General features: G+C 41.3%; 1 protein-coding gene across 18 annotated transcripts in view; it reads right to left on the bottom strand.

Annotated features, from left to right (window-relative positions):
- CACNA1D (calcium voltage-gated channel subunit alpha1 D) overlaps window positions 1-20,906 on the bottom strand; it is a 348,426-nt gene that overhangs the window by 127,462 nt on the left and 200,058 nt on the right. For 13 of the 18 annotated variants that reach the window (XM_027522550.1, XM_027522554.1, XM_027522555.1 and 10 more), the window contains exon 8: window positions 17,760-17,863. In XM_027522550.1, the coding sequence (XP_027378351.1) occupies window positions 17,760-17,863 (104 nt within the window). Of the gene's footprint in view, window positions 1-17,759; window positions 17,864-18,416; window positions 18,521-20,906 lie in introns of all 18 variants that reach the window. The other 5 variants (XM_027522551.1, XM_027522557.1, XM_027522562.1 and 2 more) reach the window with 1 other exon arrangement.

Genomic DNA, 20,906 nt, shown 5'->3' with positions numbered 1-20,906 from the left:
TGACAGTCTAAGAAAGTAAGTTTTCCAATTCTCCCATTTTTTGAGGCTTTCTTTAATTACCTTCAGCAAAGCTTTCTGTAGAAGTGATCTGGTACATCCTTCATTAGATTTATTCTTAGGATCTTGATTTTTTTTTTTTTTTTTTTGGCTATTTGTTCATCCTCCATGTCTCTGATTAACATTTTGGACACATGGAATACAGTTATTAATGACTCTTTTTCATGTCCTTTTCTGCTAATTCTAACATCTGCGTGAGTTCTGGATCCTTTTCAACTGATTGATTAGATCTTCTAATTATGGGTCACAGTTATCTGCTTCTTTGCATGCCTTGTAACTTGATCCCAGACATTTTACCTTGTTGGATGCTAGATATTTTTGTATTTCTACACATGCTCCAGTGCTTTGTTCTGGGGTACATAAGTTGGACCAAACTGATTGATCATTTCAGGTCTTGCTTTAACAATCTGTCAGGTCAGTCTGAACACTACTGAATCTAGGGCTAGCAATTCCATTGCTGAGGCAAATCCTTTCTGAGTATTCTACTCTGTGTCCTGTGAATTGTGAGTTTTTCCAGTCTGGCTGGTGAGAACAGGCAATATTCCTGGCCCTATGCAAGCACTGAACACCATCCTTTCTAATCCATTCCAATTTCTTTCCCCAGCTTCCTCACACACACACACGTCCTGCATACTTAAGGGGGGACATCTGGAATTCTCCGTGAAATTCTCTCCTCTGCAGAACTCTGTCCTGGGTTCTTTAGCCACCGTAGTTTTTGCAGACTCTTCGCTTCATCTTCTAAACCCAGGGAGACCACAGGGCTCTGCCTGGGCTTCCTGCTCTTCTGCTGTGGCCCAGGAATTCTCTTAAGCCAGTAAACTGGGACAATCATGAAGCTCGTTGAGTTTTTTTTCCTGATTCTCAGGGATCACTATCCTTCATTGCCTGATATCCAGTGTCTTTAAAAACCATTGTTTTACATATATTGTCTGTTTTGGGGTTTGATTTGTTTCAGGTGGGAGGGTAAATCTGGTAACTGTTACTCCATCTTGACCAGAAGCAGAAGACTTTTAATTCTATTTTAATGGTGTTTTCAAATCAATTTTATCAAGACGCAAGTCACGAACAATAAAATGCACACAATTTAAGTTTATGGCTTGGCTAATGTTGACAGCATGTAAACACCACCACAATCAAGATATAAACATTTACAACACCTCTCAGAAAGTTCTCTCATTGCCTTTCCCCATCAACTCATCCTCCTCCCACTCTAGAAAATGATTTAATTTCTGTATGATAGATTAATTTTGCCTATTCCAGAACTTCATCATGTTATTTTACAACTGGCCTCTTTTCCTCATCAATATGTTTTTGATGATAATACTGTAATAGTACTTCAATCCTTTTTACTGCTACTGAACAGTATTCCAAAATCTAAATATACCACAATTTCCTCTTTTATGCTACCTACTGATAGACCTTTGTTTTTTTTTTTTTTCCGATTTTAAGTTACCAAAAACAATGCTCGATGAATGCTGGCATACAAGTTATTTTGTGGACAGAAGGCTTTCATTTCTTTTCAGTAAACAACTAGAAAGGAGCTGCTGACTTATATCTGTTTAATTTTATGAGAACTTTGACAAGCTTTTCTGAAGTGGTTGTACTGTTTCATGTTTCTATGAGAAATGTGTGAGCATTATCAGTTGCTCTATACCGCTGCCAACACTTGATACTGCTTTTCTCTTTTATTTTTAACTATTCCATATATGTAGTAGAGGCATGCTCAGTCATGTCCAACTCTGTGACACCATGCGCTATAGCCTGCCAAGCTTCTCTGTCCATGGGATTTTCCTGGCAAAAATACTGGAGTCAGTTGACATTTCCTTCTCCAGGGAATCTTTCCAACCCAGGGACAGAACCCGTGTCTCCTGCATTGCAGGCAGATTCTTTACTGGTGAGCCACCAGGGAAGCTGATATATGTAGTAGAATTTCACTGCATTTTTAGCTTTCATTTCCCAGATGACTAATAATATTAAACATCTTTATATGCACATTGGCTATTTGTGTGTATGTGTGTATATATATATTTTTTGTTTGTTTGTTTGCAAAGAATCTGTTCAAGTCTTTTGCCAATTTCAATTGGGTTATCTTATTATTTGTTAAGAGTTCTTGTATGTTCTCTATACAAACTTTGTCAGATATACGTGTTGTACATATTTTCTCCTATTGCATGCTTTTCTTTCCAATTTCTTATTTATGAAATGCAGAGATATTTTTAGAAAGTATTTATATTTTAGTTTTTAGTTAGATCTGAGTGTTGAAGAATTGATGCTTTTGAATTGTGGTGTTGGAGAAGACTCTTGAGAGTCCCTTGGACTGCAAGGAGATCCAACCAGTCCATCCTAAAGAAAATCAGTCCTGAATATTCATTCGAAGGACTGATGCTGAAGCTGAAGCTCCAATACTCTGGCCACCTGATGTGAAGAACTGACTCACTGGAAAAGATCCTGATGCTGGGAAAGACCGAAGACAGGAAGAGAAGGGGATGACAGAGAATGAGATGCTTGGATGGCATCACTGACTCGATATACATGAGTTTGAGTAAGCTCTGGGAATTGGCAATGGACAGGGAAGCCTGGCGTGCTGCAGGCCATGGGGTTGCAAAGAACTGGACACAACTAAGTACTGTCTGGGGAGGCCTTACAAATAGCTGTAAAAAGAAGAGAAGAGAAAAGCAAAGGAGAAAAGGAAAGATATAAGCATCTGAACGCAGAGTTCCAAAGAATAGCAAGAAGAGATAAGAAAGCCTTCCTTAGCAATCAATGCAAAGAAATAGAGGAAAACGATAGAATGGGAAAGACTAGAGATCTCTTCAAGAAAATTAAGAGATACCAAGGGAACATTTCACGCAAAGATGGGCTCGATAAAGGAAAGAAATGGTATGGACCTAACAGAAGCAGAAGATATTGAGAAGAGGTGGCAAGAATACACAGAAGAACTGTACAAAAAAGATCTTCAAGACCCAGATAATCACGATGGTGTGATCACTCACCTAGAGCCAGACATCCTGGAATGTGAAGTCAAGTGGGCCTTAGGAAGCATCACTACGAACAAAGCTAGTGGAGGTGATGGAATTCCAGTTGAGCTATTTCAAATCCTGAAAGATGATGCTGTTAAAGTGCTGCATTCAATATGCCAGCAAATTTGGAAAACTCAGCAGTGGCCACAGGACTGGAAAAGGTCAGTTTTCATTCCAATCCCAAAGAAAGGCAATGCCAAAGAATGCTCAAACTACCCCACAATTGCACTCATCTCACACGCTAGTAAAGTAATGCTCAAAATTCTCCAAGCCAGGTTTCAGCAATACATGAACCGTGAATTTCCAGATGTTCAAGCTGGTTTTAGAAAAGGCAGAGGAACCAGAGGTCAAACTGCCAGCATCTGCTGGATCACTGAAAAAGCAAGAAAGTTCCAGAAAAACATCTATTTCTGCTTTATTGACTATGCCAAAACCTTGGACTGTGTGAATCACAATAAACTGTGGAAAACTCTTCAAGAGATGGGAATACCAGACCACCTGACCTGCCTCTTGAGAAACCTATATGCAGGTCAGGAAGCAACAGTTAGAACTGGACATGGAACAACAGACTGGTTCCAAATAGGAAAAGGAGTAAGTCAAGGCTGTATATTGTCACCCTGCTTATTTAACTTATATGCAGAGTACATCATGAGAAACGCTGGGCTGGAAGAAGCACAGGCTGGAATCAAGATTGCCGGGAGAAATAACAATAACCTGAGATATGCAGATGACACCACCCTTGTGGCAGAAAGTGAAGAGGAACTAAAAAGCCTCTTGATGAAAGTGAAAGTGGAGAGTAAAAATGTTGGCTTAAAACTCAACATTCAAAAAACGAAGATCATGGCATCTGGTCCCATCACTTCATGGAAAATAGATGTGGAAACAGTGTCAGACTTTATTTTTGGGGGCTCCAAAATCACTGCAGATGGTGATTACAGCCATGAAATTAAAAGACGCTTATTCCTTGGAAGAAAAGTTATGACCAACCTAGATAGCATATTCAAAAGCAGAGACATTACTTTCCAACAAAGGTCCGTCTAGTCAAGGCTATGGTTTTTCCAGTGGTCATGTATGGATGTGAGAGTTGGACTGTGAAGAAAGCTGAGCACCGAAGAATTGATGCTTTTGAACTGTGGTGTTGGAGAAGACTCTTGAGAGTCCCTTGGACTGCAAGGAGATCCAACCAGTCCATTCTGAAGGGGATCAGTCCTGGGATTTCTTTGGAAGGACTGATGCTAAAGCTGAAACTCCAGTACTTTGGCCACCTCATGTGAAGAGTTGACTCATTGGAAAAGACTCTGATGCTGGGAGGGATTGGGGGCAGGAGGAGAAGGGGATGACAGATGATGAGATGGCTGGATGGCATCACTGACTCGATGGACGTGAGTCTGAGTGAACTCCGGAAGTTGGTGATGGACAGGGAGGCCTGGCTTGCTGAGATTCATGGGGTCGCAAAGAGTCAGACATGACTGAGCGACTGAACTGAAGTGACTGAACTGAACTGATGATCCATTTCAAGTTAGTGCTTATGTTAAGTGTGATATAAATGTCAATGTTCATTTTTTTAACAGATTCCTAGTTTTTCCAGCATTTCGCTGAAAAAAAATTATCCTTTCTCCACTGAATTATTTAACATTTTTGTCAAAAAACAACTGACTATATGCACATATTTCTGGATTTTCTATTCCATTCAATTGTTCTATATATCTATCTCATGCCAAAATGACAGTGTATTTACTACAGCTTTATGGAAGTCTTTAAATTAGGTAGTATAAGTCTTTCAGCTTTGTTCTTTGTCAAGATTGTTTTAGTTATTATAGGTCCTTCACAATAATATATAAATACTAGAATCATCAATTTCTTTTTTTAAAAAAGGCCATTAGTATTTATGAATGGGACATCACTGAATAAATAGATGCATTTGATGAATGCATGATAAATGCAACATCTTAACACTACTGAATCTTCCAATTCATGATCATGGGCCATTATCGTTTACTTAGATCATCTTTAATTTGACCAATCAGTATTTTGTAGTCTTCAGTGTAGAGGTCTTCCATAACTTCTCTTACCCTTACTCCTAAGTATTTTTAAATGTGTTAATGTTATTGAAAATCTTCTTTTCTCAAAGTTCATTTTTTACATTATTGGAGCTTGTATATGGGAATAAGACTGACTTTTGTACACTGACCTTATACCCTGAGACCTTGTTATAGCCACTTATTAATTCTAATAGGTTTTCAGGCAGTTTCTTGGGAATTTCTAAATAGATAATCATATTTTCTGTGAAGAGAAATACTTTTTCCTTTCTTTCTAGTCTCTCTTTTATATCCTCTACTTGCCTTACTGTACTGACCTACTGGTAAAGCTGAGCAAAAGGGGTGAGAGACGAGAGACAATACTTTGTTCTTAATCTTACAAGAAAGCATTCGGCCTTTCACCATTAAGTATGGTGTCAGTTATAGTTTATGTGTTTTCTGTAGACAATCTTATTCAGGTTGAGGAAGTTGCCATATATTCCTAGTTTGCTGAGAGTTTTTATCATGAACGGTTATAGAATATTGTTGGCGGCATTTTCTGCATTTATTGAGATGATCATATGATTTTTCTCCTTCATTCTGTCAATACAGTAAATTATACCGCTTGATTTTCCAATGATGAACTGATCTGTGTTTCTAACATAAACTTCATTTGATCATGAGGTATTATTCTTTTAATTATTGCTAGATTCAATTTGTTAATATTTGAGAATTTTACATCTGTATTAATGAAGGATATTGTTCTTTTCTTATGGCTTTTGTGTTTGCTATTGAAGTTATTCTGGCCTCATAAAAATGAGTTAGAGAATGTCCCCTCCTATACATTCTAAAAGTTTTTCTAGGAATGGAATGTTATTCTTTTCTTGTAAGTTGTTTGACAGAGTTCACTCGACATTATCCAGGCCTCTGGTTTTGAGAGAAGGTCTGTGATTCAGAATTCCATTTGAAAAGCAAATACAGGGCCCTTCAGTTTTTTTCTTTCTCTTTGAGTTAGTTTGACAAGCTGTGTTTTTCAAGGAATATGTCCATTGCTCCTAAATTATTGAATTTACTGTCATAAAACTGTTTATCCTAGTATCCCGTTATTTTAATGTCTATAATATTTGTGTTGACATCCCCTCCATCATTTCTGATACTGATTGATTTTTTTAATTAGTCTTGCTAAAGATTTATTAATTTTATCAAGCTTTTCGAAGAGTCTACTCTTATCTTTGTTAACTTTACCCATTACTTGAGTTTTCTGTTTTACTGACTTCTCTCATTTCTCTTTTACTTTCCTTGGATTTAATTTGCTTTCCTTTTCTGGATTCTTAGATGGGAATATAGACCATTGAATTGAAAGGCATTTAGAGCTATAATTTCTAAGCACGGCTTTAGATGGATAATGCACATTTTGATTTGCTGTATTTTCATTATCATTTTTTCTTTTTTTACTGAAGAATAATTGCTTTACAGAATTTTGCTGTTTCTGTCAAACCTCAACATGAATCAGCCATAGGTATACATATATCCCCTCCCTTTTGAAGCTCCCTCCCATCTGCCTCCCCATGCCACTCCTCTAGGTTGACACAGAGCCCCTGTTTGAGTTTCCTGAGCCATACAGCAAATTCCCATTGGCTGTCTATTTTACACATGGTGATGTCAGTTTCATGTTACTCTCTCCATGCATCTCACCCTCTCCTCCCCTCTCCCCATGTCCACAAGTCTGTTCTCTCTGTTTGTTTCTCCATTGCTGCCCTGCAAATAAATTCTTCAGAACCATTTTTCTAGATTCCGGATATGTGCGCCAGAATGAAATAGACCTTAAAATAAAGAAGATTACAAGAGATAACAAAGGACACTACATAATGATCAAGGGATCAATCCAAGAGGAAGACATAACAATTGTAAATATCTATGAACCCAATATATGAGCACCTCAATACATAAGACAAACACTAACAGACATAAAAGGAGAAACTGACAGTAACGCAGTAGTAACAGGAGACTTTAACACCCCACTCACACCAATGGACATATCATCAAAACAGAAAATTGATAAGGAAACACAAGTCTTAAGTGATATATTAGATGAGATGGATCTCGTTGATATCTTCAGGACATTCCATCCAAATGCAGAAGAATACACCTTCTTCTCAAGTGCACATGGATCATTCAGTTTAAAACATCCCTTATTTTCACTGTAATATTTTTCTTTAACTTATAAGTTATTTGAGATGTCTTATTTCATTATCAAGAATCTAAAGAATTCTAGAATTCTAGAGACAATTCTAAATAGCTACTATTACTAGTTTATATTTTTAATCAATTGCTGTTAGAAAAAAACATACTTTTCAAGATTTTAATCTTTTGAGCCCTTTTTTTAAACAGCGCAGATGTAGCCTATCTTGGTGCCCCTGAACAGAATATGTTTTCTGCTGTTACTGGATGTAAGTACCAATTAAGGTCAGTTTCATTGGTAGTGTTCAGATGTTATCTATGTTTAGTTTTTTTCATCCCCATGTTCTTCAATTATCAAAATGGAACTATAAGTTTTTCATCTGTGTTTGCGGATTTACTGATTTCTCTATTTAATTTTGCTATTGGTTTTTCGTTCGTCCCACATGTTCTTTGTTCCTTCTCTGCCTCATCTGTCATCTCTCAGTTTGTTTGTATTGATGGCCCCACCCCATCTTGATTATAATGTTTTCCTGCTTCTTTTCATGGCCCATAACTTTTAATGATCTGGGGGAACACTTGGGAAATGTCTGAGATTTGGGGTCTTCCTTTAATGGGTGTCGACTTGTTTTGGCAGGTGTTTAGTTGGCCACTTGTCCTGATCCTTCTGAAGGTTGTCTGTAAGATTCACTGGGGCAGGTCTAGAGTGGCTTTTACTCCAGGGGTAAGGTAACCCCACCCCAAATGCCTGGTGTTTCTGAGGTTTCACTTGAATGTCCAATGTATTCATCAAGTTCAATCTAGTCTAGCTGATCAGAATCCCTCTGGTGTCCAACACTGAGACTTCCAGCAGCTTGCAGCTTTGTAGTAGCTGCTCTCTGTCACACTTCAGTAGGTCCAAGTGGCACACAGCAGCTTAGTATATGGTTAAAGATTTCAGAGACTCCTTTTCAGATATCCTGAGTCCCTGCTCTGCCTACTGCTCTCCAGTAGCCTGCCCTGAAAATTCCAGCTATCTTGGCAGTTCAAACTCTGCTTTTTGCCTCTTAAGCAAATAGACCGTGGTCCTCTCCTGGGCTCTGCCTCCCTGAGCCACAATTCTAAAAGCATCTCCGGGCAGAAAGCCAAGGCAATTGTGGCACTTACTTCCTGCGTTTCCCTTCTCTTAAGGGACATAATCCTGTGCTGCCTATTTCTATCTTCTGGGGAAAAAAATGCTTCGTATGTTTTGGCCAGTTTTACAGTTGTTTATAGTAAAAGGTCCATTCTGGCACTGTTACTATACTGTGACTGGAAGAGGATTACAATAGTCTTAAATTGCTCTCCCCTCATCTAGTCTTGCATCTCTATGGTCCATTCATACCACTGCAGCCAGAGTGATTTTTATATGCTGAGTGTTTCCAACATTAAGGAAAAATTTCACATGTTCATAAAAGTAGGAAGACTTACACAGTGAACACACACATGCCTACCACCGAGTTTCCACAATGAACATTTGTTACACTTTATCTCCTATCTATGCCTCTATCCATTATATTTGTTGAAGCATTTTAAAGTAAGTTGATGATATCAGAACACAGAGTAATTTTCATTAAACACAGATAGAAATCACATCACTCTGAGCTGAAAGTTTATCAGTGGGTTCCTTTATCCTTCAGCTAATGACCAGAATCTGTGACATGGTCTCGAAGGACCCTTGTGATCTGGGCTCTGCTGATCAGTCTCTTTGTTTTCCACCTTCTTTTCCCAGCCCCTGGGTGCCCACCCTGGCTTTCTTCAGTTTCTCTAATACCCTCTACTCATTCCTACTGTCGGCCTCTGATGGGATTTTTCCTTTGACTGTAATACCCTCTCTGAGTGTCTTTCCCATCTTGCCTGGATATGATGGCTATTCCTTCATCCTTCCCTTTCTTCAGCATGCTTCCCCCAAACATTTGTTCTCCCTGTTAAACACTCTCACAGCATCATGGACCTTTCCTTTAAAGGATTTATAAAACTTTGCAGTTTTTCCTCCCCCTCATTATACACAAGCTTCATGAAGATAAGACTCTGCTTTGCCTCACCACTCAAATCCCAGAGCCTGGGAAGGTACTTGGCAAATACATCTATCACTGTGTAGGCACATGAAAACATTCAATGAATTAATGATGGACTCATTTTTTTCTTAATAAGTCTAAGAGAGAGAAGAATATTTAGCAAGATTGTCTGCTTCTTATTAGTCTGTCACACTGAACTCTTATCAGGTGGTACAGGGTTAGCCCTAAATACTGCCTCCCAACCAAGCATATTTGCCCTTGTCCAGATTGTTGGGGACAAAGTCATTCAGAAAGCCCCCCCAAGTCAGGAAATTTACCATTTTTTCAGTACTCTTTTACTTTTTTTTTTTTTAGTGTTCTTTTACACAGTCAATCTAAATTCTTATAATGCTGTGGATCTGTATCTTCATTTGATTCTCAGAAATATAGCTCTGAATCTTGCAGTTTTATTTTTAATTCAGAGAAAATATTTTGGTTTTTGGGGGGTGCTGTGCTGCATGGCTTATAGGGTCCTACTTCCCCAACCAGGGATCGAACCCAGATCCCCTGCAGTAGAAGTTGGGAGTCCTAACCACCAGACCCACCAAGGTATACGCCACAGAAAATACTTTTAAAATATTAATACTTTAAGGGTTTAAAATAAGGTAGTGCCCAACACCTTATTCTGCACCTCTCTGCACACACACTCACTTTACATACCCTGGCAGTGACAACAGTTCTGCTCCGTGGGACCTGAGAACACTGGCGCATACAGGAGGTGATATATTTACCCTGGGTGCCCACACCTGCTTAAATACAATATCGCTTCTGTGTAGAATCTAGGGAAATGGTACAGGTTAACTTATTTCCAAAACAGAAATAGAGACACAGACGTGGACAAACTTACGGAAACCAAGGAGGGATGGGAAGGTGGCGTGAACTGGGGGACTGGGATTGACATATATACATTACTATGCATAAAACAGACAACTAATGAGAACCTACTGCATAGCTCAGGGAACTCTACTTGGTGCTCTGTGTTGGCTTAGGTGGGAAGGAAATCTAAAAACGAGGGAATATATGTATACGTACAGCTAAGTCACTGTGTTGTACAACAGAAACCAACATAACGTTGTCAAGCAACTATACTCTAATAAAAATCAATTTAAAAAACAAAAAAAATGTTTAAAATAAAATGTTCCAGGAACATTTTATTTATTAGGACAACTGCCGAACTTGAATAAAGAAGAGCCCCCAGTACCACAGACATATAGGTCTTGCTATCCTAAGCTGTTCTGCTATACCAAGATTTGATTTCTGTAAGCAATTTTACCAGCCTATAAAAGAATATTACAAGGAAGGAAAAAGAAAAAAAAAACTGATGTAAGCTTGACAGTAGCACCTTAGGGCAATCATCAACATGTTCCTCACAGAAGTCAAATTATTAAATTCATAAACAACCCTTCACTGCAGAAATAAGAACAATTGTTAATGCCGCCAACTGAATAGGGAACACAGGAAAATTATGGCTTTAATTTCAACTGCTAAGGTGCCAGTGGCTTTATGAAGAACTGAGCCTCTGCATGAACGCTCAGTGATGAATTCTGCTAAGCTCGGGAGGGCACGTGTGGCCAGAGAGGCCTCCTGGGCCCTCAGAGGTGTTTTGCTGCATCTTATAAAAAAGGATTGGGTTAGGAATACATGATAGCCACAGCTGACAAGTGAGAGAGCTCTCCTCAATCTGCTGCTGTGCCTGGCTGCTGTCCACTGCTGTTGCCAGGGAAACCGACATCAGCTTGATGGAAACAAGGATCAGGGAAAACTTGCACTTACCTCGTTTCCACTGATCCCAACAGCCATTTCTATGGAAACAGTCGCTGCCAGCCAGTGGCAGAGAGGTTACCACTCACTTGTTAATGTCAGGTGTAGCTTTCAGCCTATTCACTTCAGGTATCACAGTACCCACAGCACTGGTATCCAGCTGTCAGCTACCCCTGACAGCATCTTAACTCTGCAACAAGAAAGCTCAGTGCTTAAAAGTCTATAAAAATGTTTAGCACAGTTCTTTAGTAGAAAAAGGAAATTTAGCGTTCTTCCACATAGAGCTGAAGCAGGGCTTAATTTCTTGTTCTACCAAAACCAAAACATGTGAAGTTACTAAAGAACCATAGATCTCTCCCGCAGCTTTCAACCCCACTCATAACACTACTTCCAAGTTCAAGAAAAGAGACCTCCAACTGTGTGGACAACTCTTTCATCTATGAGTCAAGTCAAACCAAAGATACATCCAGTTAACTGTGGGGAAATATTTTGCTACATGTGATCAGTAAGAGTGTCTTTGTCTGGCAACCTGATCATCACTAATTACACACAGGAAAATCTTTTTTTTTTAATTGTAAGAACTATCTACAAAGAACCCTCCACTGTCCCCTTGTTTTTGAACTAGACCTCTGTGTGTTTTCTCTGCCTGTTGTCAAGATATGGAATTAACTCATTAACTCAATACAATTTTATTCTGTAATGTAGTGGTAACCAATCACACTGATAGCCTGGTTATCCCATTACCCAACAATACCCCTTTCAATGTCACAAGCAATTCAACTACTCTTCTAAGATGCAGATCTGTTTATGTACAGGAAGAAATTCTGTTGTTCATTTTTTGTGAGCAGATGCTGGTAAAACATTGAATGAGAGTAAATTCTAATCCCAGTCATAAATAATTTATACAAATGCCTATTCCCAGAGGGTATGTCTCCACAATATACCTGGTATGTTTTTCCCTCTGAGCCAACATTCAAGGGGAGGGAACTAGAGGCAATCTCTGACCATGGTTCATAATGGTGTGAATTTAACAGACTAGGGTGCAAATTATGATGCCCCCAAACCCGAGCCTATTTTGTAAAATTCTAATACAGTACCGTCACCCCCACTTGCCATGCCACCCCCTTCCACTCCCTCTATACCAGCAGTTACACAAGTAGAGAAGCCATGCGTGAATCTCTGCCTAGGTTTTTTTAATCCCAACACTTTCAACCAATCACCAAGCATCCTCTTCCCCCAATTAATGTGGATTAAAGAGAAACCAAATGGACTGAAGAGAAATATAATGTTTTGGACAAACATGAGTAAAGTCTAAGGATTAGGAGATGAAATTCATTAATCACCTTTTTCCTCTAAAAAAGTGACTAGAGGGACTTCCCTGGCAATCCAGTGCTTAAGAATCTGCCTGCCAATGGAGGGGACATGGGTTGAATCCCTGGTCTGAACCCCAAATGCCTGGGAGCAACTAAGTCCTTGTGCCACAACTCCAAGGCCACACATCCAGAGCCCCCAAAAAAGAAGCCACGGTGATGAGCAGCCTACACACCACAGGTGGAGAGCAGCCCCATCGCCACAGCTAGAGAGCCCAAGCCCAGCAACAAAGACCCAGCACAGTCACAAACAAATCCATATTTTTAAAAAGACTAGGGCAGAGGTCTGTCCCAATATTGGTCATAGTTTGGCACATAATTAAAGAACCTTCACATTATGATACTGAATGTATATAAGAAAAGAGAATGGAGTTTTTAAACTCCATTTTATGGCAAGGAATATCCAGGCACCAAGACAACAGTGTTCAAAACAACTGAACAGAAAAATATTCACAGCATAGGATCCTAAAATTGCCCTTTGGATTTACTATGAAAAATGGCATATGGGGCCTGACTTCAAAGGCCGACAGAGAACAGATGCATCAAAGTCTGGGTTATATTACACTAATCTCTTAAGGGTCTTTTATCTAATCTCTTCCTGGCCATTGCTAAGTGCCAGGGATCTGACTGCTACTATATAAATATCAGAGATTATCTAAACTTCTCAGGAGAAATCCATCTAATAGACATCAAAACCAGTCTAGGCACCGTGGGTCCTTAGTCTGTCTTTGGCAGAAACAGAAACAAAGGCAAATGAAACCTTTGCTTAGCAAGGACTTCATAATTTACCAACTTCTAAGTATTTTCATTTCACCTCCCTGCTCCTCTAAGAGCATTTTTGGACATTAGATCCTCTAAAAGCAAATTCTCTACTCTCAACTAAGTAGAGAATACTTAGTTTATTAACATCCTGAGTAGAAGAATCATGCAAATTAAACCCTACCTATAGGCCTGGTCACAAGGGAAAAAAAATAAAAAGAATTGAGTTGATTAGATTTTTCTTGCATCAAATCTCATTTTATATACTCTTACTGAAGCCATCACCATCAGAGTAACGAAGCTCTCTACACTCTTCAGCTCACTGAATCCTCTTGCAACTCCCCACAGTTAATATTATTAATATCATTTTACAGACAAGCAAAGTAAAGCTCAAATAGGCAAACCATTTCACCAAATCTCATAGTTGGTAGAAGGTAGAGCAGAGAGTTATGTCTTGATTATCTGACTCTAAAGCCAGTGTTTAACCATATGTTACAGCAATGTCATGCCTCCCTACTTGTGCAAAAATAAATCACTGTCAGAACTTCAATCACGACTGAGAGCTGCACCACACTTTATAGATGACAAAGAACCTCCATGGCCTGATTGTGGGGGCACTGAGTACAGTATTAATGTGCATACAAAGCCCATTTCTGCTGGTCTCTTCCTGGGAAATTCAGAAAATGGTACACTTCAGATATTTTCCAAATAGCCTCTTAGCTGTTCCCACTTCACCCAAGGAGGGGAACGGGAGGAGGTCCACAGAGGTAAGAGAAAGATACATTCAATGAGTAAAATTCTTTGCAGTATCTCTTTTTCAAAGCACTTTTACATTCATGAGCCGACCTAAAGCCACCTATTCTGTGTGTGGGGGTGGGGATGGCACAGCAGCAGCATCCCCCTTTGAGGGGCCAAGAGATGTAGGCTCGGGACTCCTAAGTGAAGTCCCAGAGTTATTTAGCACGTGACCAGAACTCAGGTCTTCTAATTCACTTCTCATCCACCAGCCCCTTTTTGGGGGTCTGGCCCACACCACAGGGGCTCAGAGGGCCCTCTACCTTGCCGCAGGTGCGCCTGGCATCAGGTAGTCCTTGCAGGTGAAGACGTGAGCCCACTGCCCATGACCACCATCCCCCCGGGAATCTGGCAGTGACTCGAAAGACAAAAAGTGCTGAAACACCACCGTGTTCTCTTATCTTACCTACCTACAGGAAAAAACCCCAAAGGGGACAAGAGTTAAGTGAGCAATTTTGAAAGTGAAAAATCATCAAAGCCACCATGAGAAGAGCCAGCTGAACTGTAGACTTAATTGAGACATTCTTTTTAACACTTGGTCATAATGGGACCATCTCCTTGATAACAACTTAGTATGAAATCAGAACTCTAGTTACTGACTTTCTCAGCTCCTCCCACACAGCACAAGTACCTGGGTTGGGGCAGGGTGGGGCAGGAATGTCTTCATCCAGGATCATGCTTGGCTATGCAGAGCATACAGTTCATGAACCTCATACTCACCTTGAGAAAAACAGTGTGCTGTAAAACCAGAGATATTTCAAAGCATCAGTCTTAACAATGCTTCAAAAATGTACCAATACCAAATCAAGTGCACAGATTAAAATCAGTTTAAGGATACAATAGGATGGCATGGCCACATGGAAAAAAGGAGGAGCCAAGGAAGAGCAACAAATATTTCCAAATGGTTGACTTAAAGACACACAGCATCTTACAACGACCCTTCATTAGAAAGCAGCAGTATGGTCTAAAACAGGAGAGCCTTTTAATTCAGGGCTTTTGGAATTACATTTGTGGTGGTCCAATGGTCCCTAAGGGGCTATGCAACATAAGCCATCTCCTTTTGAATATTTATGCCCTTCTGATTTTGTATTTCCTCCAATGTTCCCTAAAAAAGTTGGGAAGAACCCTAAGATTGAAACTAAAAAATTTTTTTTTATTTCATTTCTCTGAAACAAAAAAATAAATACAAATGACTGATTTTGATTTTTTGTTGCTTTAGGGGAAAGTCAAGGAGGAGTACCCAGGCAGAGAAGCCCAAGTAACTAACTGTTAGGAAAGGTGGGAGCAGCCTGTTCTCTGGTTTCTCCACCCCTAGCCCACCCCACCGCCACCCCCACAGACACCTTATCATCTTTCAACATCCAGCTCATAGACATACTGCTTTCGCAGTTTCTCTGTCCCTGCCCCTACTTTAGCTTGGCCATCCTGCACTGCCCAATGACAATTCCACCCCAGACAATGACTGTCTGCGCACAAGGCCCCCATCTGTGTCTTAGACATCTTGGCACCCTGGCCCCTGGGCCCAGAGCCAGACATGCAGCAAGAACTCAGGAAAAGCGACCAAATTTGCGAACACACTGGAAGACTGCTCTGCGGACGTGGTTCCTCCTTCAGCCAGAGCACTGCTGGACATCTCCTACCCAAGTGGCCTCGCACGTCCAGGCAGGGTCAGCTGCAGCCCCGGGGGAGCTGGGGCACGTCGTGGAACTGACTGAATATTGCTGGGAATTCTTGGGTTTTATTTTAAGAATTCAAATGTCATTTGCATTCTCCTTCATAAGAGATCTAGTTTTGTTCTGGTTTAAAAATATTTTAAAGTTACTTATTACTTTCCCCAAAATATATTTCAGCAAACTGGCTGTTCCATCATGGTGTGTGTGTCTTTATCCTCCAGCTGTGGGTACCCCCACAGGGTGCATATTTAGCATCCAGCATTATAATAAGGGGTCCCTCCCGGCTTTTCCCCCTTTTCCCTTCTTAAGTCTGCCCCATCCTGCCGGGGTGATGTTCCTGCTCTGGGAAGCTCAGAGATAAGGCATGTCACTGGCACTGTTAAAATTAGTCGTTTCCATGGCCTCAGTTTAGTTGGGTTTAGGAGACACAGGGCGCCAAGGAATTCACAACAGAATTGCTGTTAACCTTGTATGGGCTGTTCCTGTAATAAAATCAACATGATGCTGTTTCTCCAGGGATAAATTCCACCCTCACCATCCTGACACTGACCTAAGGCCACAGAGGGTCATTAGGAAGAAGGCACTTTTAAAGAATGACGTGAAAGAACTTTAGGCTTGAAGAGCCATTTATCCATAGAAAGAATCTTCGGCCGGGTCGGGGCAGAGGGTCAGCTGTCACACCCAGGACTCAGGCCCAGAGCCCCTTTTCCCCTCACTGTAAGGCATGGGCTCCTGGCTCATTTCTAGATGGGGCTTCACAGGACAGTGCGCATCCATGGTGTGAAAGCGACCACACTCGGTCAAGGAGAATTCTAAACGCCTGTCCCTGAAAACAGGCAGGGTAGCTGAGAGGGAAGATGAGGAGAGGAAGCAGAGATGGGTAACCAGTTCGCTTTCTGCTCTGGAAAAGGCAGTGTTTAGAAAAGTGAGATAAAGGTCTCTCCACTGACTCAGCATTACATGAAGACATCACTTCCCCTGAGATATCAGCTCTTAGCAAGACAGAGATAGAGTGAGTGAGGAGTAGATAAACTCACTGGGAATCAAGTCTATCAGCAGTATCTCCGGAGGATGTCTGAGCTCGGGAGTGACAGGGGCTCCTCAGGGGAAACGGGCACCTATGAGCCCCGGTCACCCTCCCAGGCCCTGGCAATGGCGATAAGCTGGCACTGAGAGCCTGGGGAGGCCCCACCACAGGGGCTCAGAGGGCCCTCTACCCTACCGCAGGTGCCCACTCCCTTCTCTGGGGTACCCCCTTGTGTGGGGTGTCTGTGTGGTGGGGAAGATGCTAGGCTGCCCAAGAGGGCTCTAGGATGGCAACCACAGAAAAGACAGAGCCCCACTCTGGTCCCAGTCTCCACTGAACCCCCATCAATCCACAGAGCCAAGGAGGCCAACAAAGTGAAATTTCAAAAATGATGACTGAGGGACACGGACAATGATAAGGCCGGAGGAAATTTAGGTGCAAAAGCTGATTATTTCTCTGCATTAAAGACCGATTCTGTGAGCTAAGATTAAAAACGAATTCAAGGAAATATTCTCACAGTGACAGCAGCAGAAAACCAAGCTAATAAATGATCCCCATGGGAAGGATGTGAGATTTTAAACTGTCCAGTATTTCTGTGCTAATCTAGGCTTATTTCTCCTTTACCATGAAATCTGAAACACCACTGGAAATAATCATAATACACTGCAAGTAACTTTAAAGGGCCAGGCTATGTACTAATACTAATGGGAAGACAACCACAAAAGACAAAGGCCCTTTGCTGGGGGAGACCAAGGCTGGGCATCCTTTTAGTCACTTTTAATCCACTCCTACACACTAGCATATAAATGTGACTAGCTTCAGGGAAATGGTTTCATTCAATTAATAGTTTGGCAAGCATCAGAAACACAGAATCTCACAGACAGATACGAGCATTGAGAATTACAGTTCAGTCCCAAAGCAACACACAGGGGGGACATCAGAGTCCACACGCATGCAGAGAAAGCCGTGGGGAGCTGCCTGACACATGGCAGCAGCAGAATGTGGGACACAGATCCAACTGCTTACCCACTAAGGACACCGAGAACCAGGTTAAGGACGAAAAATGAGCCAAGGATGATGAGACTAACAAAATACACCCATGGCCATTCCCATCCTATCGCATCATTTACCTGTAAAATGTAAGGAGATTAGTTATCAGTTATCCATTTGCCAAAGAGCAGAGCCCCAGGAACTGCTGCTGGACCACGAGGGCTTTGACTGAGGACTGGTGCTCCAAGGATGGGATCCCGCCAAGGGCCTTCCAGTTTTGTTCTTTCAATAAGGGCAGGTTCTGCTGTGAAAATCCCCAAATGTGGCCTACCGAAAGTCATTTAGCTACTGTTTGGTACCAATTAATCTGCATTATATTTGGATCCAGACCAATAAAGCAATTATAGATGTATCTCCTTTTGGGACAAATGGGCAAGCAATGCCAATGATTTAAACCCCAAGTGACAACGCTGATTAATCTCTGGTCAATAATTATCCTATAGCTTTCTTTCACATAGGCTGGTGAGGTTCCAGGAAATGTCTTGGTTTGGGAAGCCTCAGCAGAAAAGAAAGCATCTTGGAGGACACATAAAACACTTGGCACCCACCCGGCGGCCCCCATCTAGCAAGCCTGTGTGGTCTTGGCAACTGTCCTCAGGACTCTGCTTTCAAGATGAAAGAGGTGTAGCTTACCCGCTCAATACACCAAGTACAAGATTTAGTACGAAAAATGACCCAAAGATGACGAGACTGACAAAATACACCCAGGGCAATTCAAATCCCATAGCATCATTCATCTGCAAGAAATAAGATGGTCTCATAGCAGTGGGTTAATAAGAGAATCTAATAAGGAGAGAGGGTTACATTAGAGAGCATTCCATACATTTAATTAAACATTTACTTAGCTTCAAATCAGACAACAGTAGCCAATGCACATTCATTATATATTCCCAACACACACACACACACACACACACACACGAGTCATCAAAACTTTCAGGGCAAGTAATAGCAAACTCTGGCTACGGCTAGGGCAATCAGCTGGAATTTGGCTCTCTCTTACAAGAAATTGCCTTGGTAAGGGATTTTCAGAGATCTTGGTAGAAGACAAAACTAGTGCTTAGCTAGAAACTATTTTCTACTCTGCCCAAATTGTTGGTAGTATTCTTGCTTTCAAAATTTGTGATGGTGGAAAAGTCTTAGCTATAGAGACAAATTTGTAGCATTTGACTCTATAAATTCTTTTTTAAAAAAAAACCTAAAATAATAACTTTCCAGTTATTGGATTTCGGGTATACTGGAAGCCAATCTATCCCAGGAAACCTAACCCACTTTAAATCTGGATTATCTGCTATCAGTCAGTGCAAGCACAGCTAAATTAATGCAAAGAAGGAAAGTATTCAGAAGTCAACTAGCCGACATATTCAGGGGTGCTTTGGGGAATGAGACTTTTTTTTCTCAACTGCACCCACAGAAGGACCCAACTGCTTGCCAGTAAGGAGAAATTTAAAAAGCCCTCACCTCTCAAATCTAGCTTGAACCTATATAATCTGCCCTGAGACAGGTGGCTCCAGCTGTGAGTTCTTTCAAAGGAACCTGGTGTCCCTACTTCTGTGCCAAGTGAAGCAGCACAGTCAGACGTGGCCCCCTGAACACACCTTCCCGGGGAGACCAGCTCATGAGCAACTTTTGTGCTGGAGCAAACAGATGCTTCAGGGTTCACGGCTGGATGCAACTTTCTAACAGCACAGGTCAGTGTTAAATTGGGCAAAGTCTTCTCCAAGAAAGATGTGAAGCACCAGTGAGAAGACTGAATGAATGACCCCAGGCCTGACTCTGCTGGAATCCCCGCTAACAGAACAGTATATGGCCTGGGCTGATTCATGGTTCTGGCTTCTGAGGTCAAGCCCTCAGGCCGTTGAGCATGTGCTTTCTTTACATTATCTGGCGCTAGGTTTTTAGCTTTACAGAATGAAACTCATGCATTTCACTGTTTGCCTCAAGCAGAAACCAAACAGAAAAAGAGAACATTAAAAAAAAACAAATTACCTAACATCTGTTGCTGAAGTCTACGGAGAGGGCACTAAAGCCCTTATGAAACACCTGTTTGGCCACATGAAAATTGATGTGCTTACTTGAACTGCTATCAGTCTGCACATCTTATATCGGCAATTAGAGTAATGAATGAGGCAGGGCCGTGGTTGCAATTGTTGATCTCATTAAGTTGGATAAACTAATTTCAGCAGGAAGGCCGAGGGTAATTCTTCCAAAGCAACTACACCACTAAACTTATTTAATAACCTAGATGTGCAGGAGAAGAAACAGGCTGCCTGGCGTAGTAACCAGAGCCCAGCCTGGAATCAGGGCCTTCCGCAGACCCTTCTCTGGGCCTGCTTCCCCTTTGCTGGGGCAAGAGGGGCGCCCACAACCGGGGAGAGTGTGCTCGCTCACGGAGAGGAAGTGGGTGCATGTCCAGGGTCCCCACTAGGCGACCCTGCCCTCTCACACCTCAGCAAAGTGTGTTAGCCGTCAGCCCAGCATCTGCCCTGCCCATCCTCTTTTGGGCCTCAGCCCTGTGCTCCAGAGGATGGTTCCGGGAACAGCTGTCTGCTCCAACTTGGGAGGGAACATTTTTTTTTTTTCCAAATAAACTTCTGATTTCTTAGAAATAAGTGTTTTTGCTCAAATCAGAAATATCACCTGGGATAACCCATGGGGGACAAGGGAAAACCAAAGGCCACAGGAGACCCTAAATCTCCAGAGCGTGAGAAAGAGAAATAAAAATTAAGCTCTAAGGGCCAGTCTTTCTTCTGAAGAAACCTTCTCAACCCTGGTCTCTTTTCAGAGGCTAGTATTTCTTAGACTTTATCAGTCACACGGGACACATCAGAACTGGCAAGCCGGTCCCCGAAATACCCACACAAAAATAGAGACTCTGCTTGGGATTCTGTCTGCGTGTCCTTTGTCAGCAAGGGAGAAAGTGGCGTGAGCTCAATTGTTTCAATTTAGATTTTTAAAATATTTATATCAAAGTCATCATGTCGTGTCCCTGTACTCAGGAAATAATAACCTAGTTTCAGTTTCTCCTCACTTCAAAGACTGAGATGCACATCCATATCTCTGTAATCTAAGGCTTTTTGTTTTTTCTGTTGCAAAAACTACTAAAAACTTGATATATTGGTT

The sequence above is a fragment of the Bos indicus x Bos taurus genome, chromosome 22, assembly GCF_003369695.1.
Source record: "Bos indicus x Bos taurus breed Angus x Brahman F1 hybrid chromosome 22, Bos_hybrid_MaternalHap_v2.0, whole genome shotgun sequence".
Taxonomy (NCBI): Eukaryota; Metazoa; Chordata; class Mammalia; order Artiodactyla; family Bovidae; genus Bos; species Bos indicus x Bos taurus.
This window is presented reverse-complemented; position numbering and strand designations above follow the sequence as displayed.